Source organism: Leptonychotes weddellii, chromosome 9 (genome assembly GCF_054177405.1).
Source record: "Leptonychotes weddellii isolate Sample4059 chromosome 9, ASM5417740v2, whole genome shotgun sequence".
NCBI lineage: Eukaryota > Metazoa > Chordata > Mammalia > Carnivora > Phocidae > Leptonychotes > Leptonychotes weddellii.
The window spans coordinates 108,514,151-108,522,787 of NC_138377.1; the positions used below are offsets into that span (position 1 = coordinate 108,514,151).

At 39.6% G+C, this 8,637-nt stretch overlaps 1 protein-coding gene across 1 annotated transcript in view; it reads left to right on the top strand.

The window, feature by feature from the left end:
- TRPM1 (transient receptor potential cation channel subfamily M member 1) overlaps positions 1 to 7,187 on the top strand; it is a 53,407-nt gene extending 46,220 nt beyond the window's left edge. The window contains exon 16 of the mRNA XM_081831885.1: positions 5,452 to 7,187. Coding sequence (XP_081688011.1) covers positions 5,452 to 6,724 — 1,273 coding nt within the window. The 3' untranslated portion in view covers positions 6,725 to 7,187. The remainder of the gene's footprint in view (positions 1 to 5,451) is intronic.
- The last annotated feature ends 1,450 nt before the right edge of the window (positions 7,188 to 8,637 follow it).

The window sequence follows — 8,637 nt, forward strand, 5'->3', positions numbered from 1 at the left end:
ATATTGATGCTAAATAGACTGTGAAATGTTACTATCCACCTTGTAGTCCCTAGAACAACCACTGTAAGATCTATATAGTAAATGATATTGTCATTTTCCAAATTATTTCTGAGGCCAGCATGACCCTGACACAAAAACCAAAGACAGAACTGAAAAAGAAAACTATAGATCTTATGATCATAGATATAAAACTTCACAACAAATATTAGCAAGTTGAGTCTAGCCACAACCAGGTAGAGTTTGTCTTAAGAATGAAAGGATGTTCAACATTTGAAAATCCATGTAATCCATTACATTAACAGTTTAAAGAAAACATGATAATATCAACTGGTGAAGAAAAAAAATATTTCCACAAAATTCAACATCCATTCCTGATTTTTTTAAAAGAAAGAATAAAATTAAATTAAAAACCAAAAAACAGAAAATTCTCAGCAACCCAGGAACAGAGAGGAACTTCCTCAATCTGATAAATGGCATTTATAAAAAAGCCACAGCTAACATGGTAAAAGACTGAATGGTTTCTCCCCTAAAATTGAGAGCAAGGCAAGGATGTCCACTCTACCACTGCTATTGAACAACATACTACAAGTCTTAAACTTCTGGAACTTAAAATTCTATAACTCTTCTAAAATTCAAAACTAAATAATATGGGAGAAAATGACCCAATTTTAAAAATGGGCAAAAGATGAAAATAGACACACCAGAGAAGACTTAAATTTGGCAAATAAGCACATACAAAGATGCTCAACATTATTATCTATTAGTGAAATACAAATTAAAACCGTGATAACTCTACACACATATTACAATAGTTAAAATAAAAACATACTGATAATACCAAGTTCACAAGCTCAGTGCCAACAAAGACACTGAGCTTGTGGAACTCTCCTACACTGCTGGTGGGACTATAAAATGGTGCAGCCACTCTGAAAAATGGTTTGGCAGTTTCTTATAAAGTTAAACATACACTTACTGTATTCTGTAGATATGAAATGAAAGCTTACTGGTTCAGCCACTATGAAAAACTATATGGAGGTTCCTCAAAAATTTAAAAATAGAACTACCAGATGATCCAGTAATTCTACTCCTGGGTATATATCCAAAGGAAATGAAAACAGGACATCCAAGAGATATATGTACTCCTATGTTTATTGCAGCATTATTTGTAATAGCCAAGATATAGAAACAACCCAAGTGTCCACAACAGATGAATGGATAAAGAAGACATGGTTTATATATACAATGGAATATTATTTAGCCACGAGAAAGAAGGAAACCCTGCCATTTGTGACAACACGGATGGATCTTGAGGACATTATGCTTATGTGAACTAAGTCGCCCAGAGAAAGAGAAATGCTGCATGATCTCATGTATATGTGGGATCAGAAAAGGCTAAAGTCATAAAAACAGAGAGTAGAATGGTAGCTACCCAGGTGTTACCATGGGAATTGAGGATATGTTGCAACCAGTAGATAAGTAAGCCCTGGAGATCTAATGTACCTCATAGTGGTTATAGTAAAAAATACTGTATTATTAACTTAAGCATTGCTAAAAGACTAGATCTTAATTATCCCCACCACAAAAAATAAAGGATAATTATGTGACATTATGAAGGTGTTAGCTGACACTACAGTGGTAATCATGTTGCCATATATAAATGTATCAATACACTTGACATCTTAAAAGTTACACAATGGGTGATTCATACAACTGAAAACCGAAAGAAATAAAACAAGTTACTGTATGAAAATTTCTAAAAGAAAAATTAAAAAAGGAACATATGAAATTAGAAATATGGCATGTGAGAAATATGTCTTGAAGAGCAAATCACTTAGCCTTAGAATACCTTTGTATTCTGTGCTATGCTGAAAAATACTTCACTCCATGCTGAAAGGAAAGCAGGATTAAGACTTAGAAAGTAAGAGAGTTCATGTTTTGCTGTGAGCTCTATCAGAAATGACAGACTTCTCTTGTGTGTTTTCCTGCCACTCAGTATGTCAACAGATCTGGGACTCTTGTCAAAGGGTTTCCTAGCTAGCCTGTCTTTCCACATCTGAAATGGAAATCACTCTTTGTAGGGATGTCAAGCTTTGTGAAATGTCTTAAGGAATTGAAGGAAGTCACAAAATATGGCTAGCATAGGAGATGGTTTATTATCCATCCTTTTTGTTCATCATTTCAGATATAAGTGAACTTAAACTCATGTATTTCTTTCTCCTTTCACACATACTATAAAAACTCAATACAGTGTCCCTTGATTTGGCATAACATTTAAACTTTGTTGTCTCCAACGCTGCAGCTGTTTACAGGCTTGAAATAAGCATCTGGGGCGCCTGGGTGGCTCAGTTGGTTAAGCGACTGCCTTCGGCTCAGGTCATGATCCTGGAGTCCCGGGATCGAGTCCCGCATCGGGCTCCCTGCTCTGCAGGGAGTCTGCTTCTCCCTCTGACCCCCCCCCCCCTCATGTGCTCTCTCTCTCATTCTCTCTGTCTCAAATAAATAAATAAAATCTTTAAAAAAAAAAAAAGAAAGAAGCATCTGATCATTTTTCTTAATCTAAGCCACATCGTGAAACATCGTTTCCTCCATAGTTTCAATTAAGGAAGTGGCAGTAGGAATGGGAGGAGATTTAGAGACTGCCACAGAGGAGTCCTACCGCGGGGCTTGGTAGTTTATTCAATGCAGGGGCTGGGGGGTTAGAGAAGTGGGGAGACAGAGTGCAGTAAGGGAGACTTAAGGATCAGATGACTTTGAGATTTCCTTTTTATTTTATTTTTTTTACTGAAGTGTGGTTGACACAGAATGTTACATTAGTGTCAGGTGTACAATGGTGTTTTGACAAGTCTGTACCTTATGCTATGCTCATTACAAATGTAGCTACCATCTGTCATTTCACAACACTAGTATAATACCACTGACTATATTCCCGATGCTCTACCTTTCATCTCCTTGACCTATTCTATAACCAGAGGCCCGCACCTCCCACTCCCTCCCCTTCCCCCATTTTGCCCATCCTCCCTCCCTCTCCCCTCTGGTAACACCAGTTTGTTGTCTTATTTAGGGGTCTGTTTCTGTTTTACTGTTTGTTCGTTCACAGGTTTTGTTTTTTAGATTCCACATATGAGTGAAATCATAGGGTATTTGTTTTTCTCTGTCTGGCTTATTTCATTGAGCTTAACACCCTCTAGGTCCATCCATGCTGTAACAAATAGCAAATTTCCTTTTTATGTACGAGTGGCTGGCCATGCTGTTATCTGAATTAGGTAATACAGGAAAAACATAGGCAGAGAATTATAAAAGATTTGGGAGGAGAGATATTTATCTATATTTTAAGAGTGTATTTATTTTTCAGAGTTTGCATTATCTCTTAATGTAGTATTTATTAAAGGATCTCAAGTCTGATTTGACAGAGGATAGTGTGGATTTTAACACAAAAAGAATCATCGAGGGTAACAGATTTGAAGTAAGCAAGGAGGCATGACATTTAACGGAGAAAATCAAGTCTTACTTGAAGTAATGTAAATTAATAGCTAACGTTCTGTTGGTCCCCGAAATGCAAGAGGAGAAAGAACCCTTAGAACATATAGTATCTATGGTACGGAAGTCAGGACTTCTCATACACAGTGAACTTGGTCCTCCTGGTGGCAAATTTTCAGGAAGCCAGACCCTTCCTGCTAAAATGATGTGGTTTCCTAGGGGACATATAAATAGTCTTTTCCCCACAAAAAAAGTTAAGAATAGAAGCCAGGGACCCTCCCACACATCAGAGCGTGGCTGTCAATGTGACCAACAGAAGCGCAGCTTGGCAAAAGCAGCGCTGGGAGAATGCAGGGAAGGGTAACCACAGAGGTAGCAGGGGGGTGAGGAAAGCTCAGGAGACGTGGTCAGAGAGCAGAAACTTAGTGTAGAAAAGAGCAGTGGGCGCTCAGGAAGTAGGTAAGAGGAAAGCAAGGAGAACAAGTGAAAGGATTTATAAGGATATGTAAGAAGGTAGCAAAGACCTGCTAGAAACAGACTCAGTGCAAACTGGGTGACCCTGGAGACTGCTAGTATGTTTCTTAGAAAAGATCGGAAGGTGGGACAAAACAAAGCATGACAGAATCAGACCGAAGTATTGGTCTTCACCCAGGGATGAACTTGCCGGAATGGCCCCCCATACCACTGGTTCAGAGGGCCCAGAGGCTTCCAGCTGGAAGCCGTGATCCCCACTGCCCAACCCCACCATGTCCTGGGGGGCAAATTCAACTTTTATTTTTATTTTTTTAAGTTTTTTGTTTTTTGTTTTTTTTGAGAGAGAGAGCACACACGCATGTGAGTGCGGAATGAGGGAGAGAGAGAATCCCAAGCAGACTCCCTGCTGAGTGTGAGCCTGAGGAGGGGCTCGAGCTCATGACCCTGAGATCATGACCTGAGCCAGAACCAAGAGTCAGACTCTCAACCAACTGAGCTACCCCAGGTGCCCTCAATTCACCTTTTAGAAGGCAGTGCTAGGTCCTGGGCGTACCTCACTGCCTCTTAGAGTTAAATTTCACAAACCAGTTGAAAAAATTCATGTTGTACGTATTCTTGAAATATAAAACATAGTCTATACCAGCAGGTTTTAGTTCAGACAACATTATGGTTTCATAAGTTGTTGCCTGATCTTCTAGCAGTTAAAAATCTAACAGCAGATATTTATAATCTACCATGGTCTTTTTTTAAACACCCATTAAGGGAATGCTAATTATTAAATATAATGAGCAATTTAAAGTTAGTGGTATTCTTCAGATAATTAAATGACCTTTTGTCCCTTAAGTAAACCATCTGATAATCTGTACTTAATTACTAACAATTCGTCGTTTGAATCCCCTGAACTTCAAATAAGGATTTTAATTAGTTTTATCATTATAACCATTAATTGCTGACAGCTATAATCAAGCCTCAAAAACCTAAGTGCTAGTATCTTCCTTTATTCTCAGAGGCAATGCGATGTACCAGCTAAGAGACAAAAGCTGGAGCAAATGCTAGAATAGATTGTGTGCATTCAAATTGTACAGCCCCACTGCTTACCAGCCATGTGACTTTGGGCAAATTATTTACACGATGACTTGATTTCCTCATTAAAATGGGGATGATAATAGTGCTTACCTTATAAGGCTGTTATGAGGATTAAACCAGCCTAGAATAGTACCTCAGTAAGTACTTATTAATGAATACATAAGACACTTGGAGCCATGAATGGTAAATAATATGCACTGTATGCGTTAACTGTAATTCTATTACTTTCTGATACTCCTCACAGTCATTTTTAGTAGTTTGAAGTATGAAGTAGTATGAAGTTTGAAAACATGCCCAATGAGCTCCATGATTCTTAAAAGACCTGAAAATCACATAACAATAATAACATTATACTTTTGTTTTTAATATTCAGTTAATCTCAGCTTAATAAATCTATCCCTCTGTGTTCACCAGAGTTGAAAACATGTCAATGAGATTGGAAGAAATCAACGAAAGAGAAAATTTTATGAAAACTTCCCTGCAGACGGTTGACATTCGACTTTCCCAGCTGGAGGAATTGTCTAACAGAATGGTGAATGCTCTTGAAAATCTCGCGGGAATTGACAAGTCTGACCTGATACAGACACGGTCCCGAGCTTCTTCTGAATGTGATGCAACTTATCTTCTAAGACAAAGCAGTATCAATAGCTCTGATGGCTACAGCATGTATAGATACCATTTTAATGGAGAGGAGTTGCTCTATGAGGATGCTTCTCTCTCCATGCCACCAGGGACAGGATTCAGGAAAAAAGCCTGTTCCTTCCGAATGAAGGAAGAGAAGGAGTCAAAAATTCATCTGATACCAGAGCGTCAGGGCAGCCTTCACCTTTTATCCAGCACAAGCCCACCAGCAACACCAGACTGCAGTCAACTTGCATTAGACAGTGTCAAGAACTCTTCAGAGCTGACATTAGGTCCAGATATTGGGATTTCAGCCGAAGATGATAGAAGGCAGGCCGACTCTAAATGGGAAGAATCTGTTCCCCCAAGTGTAAATCAAACAGATGTTATGCATGGACAGAACAAATCGGATTTTCAAAACCCGCAGCTCACAGTGGAAACAACACAGATAGAAGGCACAATTTCCTATCCCCTGGAAGAAGCAAAGTTGACACGCTATCATCCTGATGAAACGTTCAGTGCTTATAAAACAATGAAGTCCAGAAGCTTTGTATATTCCCGGGGTCGAAAGCTGGTCAGTGGGATTAACAACTGGAGCACAGAGTACAGTTCAATCATGGACCCAGCACGCCCCTCTACAGTTCAACAGTGGACGACAGAATGGAAGTATCAAGTTCAAAAGATCACACGTTCTCGCAGTACCGACATCCCTTACATTGTGTCAGAAGCTGCAATGCAAGCCGAGCATAAAGAGCAATTCGCAGACACCGAAGATGAAAACTGTGTGTCTGAAAGAGTCCCTCAGATCTCTCGTTTATCTCTAGCTGTCACTGACAGAGCTGAAAAGGAAAATTTACTGTCTGTGAAACCAGACCAAACTCTGGGATTCCCATCTTTAAGGTCAAAAAGTTTACACGGCCATCCTAGGAAAGCTAAAGCCAGTCAGGACAAACCAGACAGACCTGGACATGCTGGCAGCGTAAGTAACTTAGCAGTTGTGTCTGGGATTACAACAGAAGAACAGAAGGCCAGGCAAGAGAAAACTTCCACAGAAACTCAAAGTTGACATGTTCTGTTTCTTTGACTTTTAAATCAAAACCACTGATGAATACCATCTTGGTCATCTAAATATCATCAATTTCTGGAAACATTTTCATTAAAAATGTTTGGCAATTTGGACTTAAGATTTAAAATTGAATGCACTAAATGTAAAGTAATATTTTGCTAGCATATGTTAGGAAACTTAGGTTGTGTTTAGTTGGAATAGGATCAGATGAAAGTGACAGTACTCCAGTTGAAATAAATCACTTAATCAGTAAACGATTCTACAATCTCTTTATTTCTCTTTATTTCCGCCAAGTAGCCTAAGAAATGCCTTTGGGTGCCACCAATAGGTTACTAAAGGAGTAAACAGCTATGTAAAAAGAGAAATTAAAGACAAAGCAAACATGAAAAAAAGAAGGGGAAGAAGAAAAACAAAATTGGGAGGTGCAAGAAGTAAGGAGTGGAAAGGAACCATCAGCATCATATTTTTTATGGGTTTTTGTTTTCTGTTTCAATGTTTTATGTTTTATAATTACACAGTGGAAACAAAAATACACGATTATATCAAAGATAACACATAGTTAAGGGGGACCAGGAGTTTTGTTAATGTGTAAAAATAAAGTATCCAATGTGCATTTTCCTGTTGTCATTGAGTCCTTGATTGCAAACACAAATAAATTGTACCTCTGCCTATTCAATGGTTTGTGCAAAGCTGTGGCTAAAACCTGAAAGATACATCATCAAGGTGGAATTGTTGAGAATAGAGGAGATCATTCATGGCTGAGAATACAAGGTGTTATGCTTCAACTTGTAAGTTCAAACACCCATCAGATGGCTGAGCCACCCAAGCTCAGGTCAGGGGCCACTCTCTAGACCCTTAATGTAACCCCTACTCTTGACTATACAAACAGGGGCAGAGAGGGGCAGAAAGGGACCTTCTCTGGCTAGTGCAGAGGCCACCAACACTCATAGAGGTTAAGAGTTGGATCGTGGGCCCTTACCATCTCGCAACAGCATCTCTTGGGAGGACTCAAGGGTCTCTGGAGCACACAGAGAAGGCCAGCCTCATGCCTGGAGTTACATGCCGACTGCTACTTTACTGAAGTGCCTCATGGGGGGACGCAGGTCAGACAGAAATGGGGATAACCACAAAATAACCACTACACCCATTCTCATGTGAGACCCAGACTGTCACATTGTCATAAACTGGCAAGGGAAGAGAGAGAGAGAGAGATTCACTGTAGTTATGCCAGTTATATAGTTATGTTAGTTATAAAGATAGTGATCAGAGATAGTTAACAACTAAATGAGACTGAAGTTTTGTTTGTTTGTTTTAAGATTTTATTTATTCATTTGAGACACAGAGATAGAGAAAGCGCATGAGCAGGGGGAGAGGCAGAGGGTGAGGGAGAAGCAGACTCCCCGCTGAGCAGGGAGCCCTACGAGGGGCTCAATCCCAGGACCCTGGGATCATGACCTGAGCCAAAGGCAGACGCTCAACCATCTGAGCCACCCAGGCACCCCAGACTGAAGTTTTTAATAATCAGGTCCGAATCCCTGAACTGGGCTGAATTTATCAAAGAGCACTGGATAACTCTGCGTGGATGATGGGGCTTTGAAATGTAAGAAATGATAATATTTATTTAATAAATAAAGCTACTACTACATTGAGACTGTTTACTCAATCCCGCCACATGTGTTATTTTAGCCAATGCTTAACCCATTACATTTTACCTCATTCCTAAATCTTTCCTTTTGGTGCCAAGAAATCTTTCAGCACTTTGCCACATTCTAGGAAAAAAGGTTTCTCAGAATAAGCTGGAAAACCTATGACTGCTTAACAGAGTGGGTGTGAAGAAGACAAAGCTTATCTTTGGAACTCCCACCTCGCCATTCCACAGCTTCCCCCCTCCCTTTCTGAGGTCTCTGCTACCC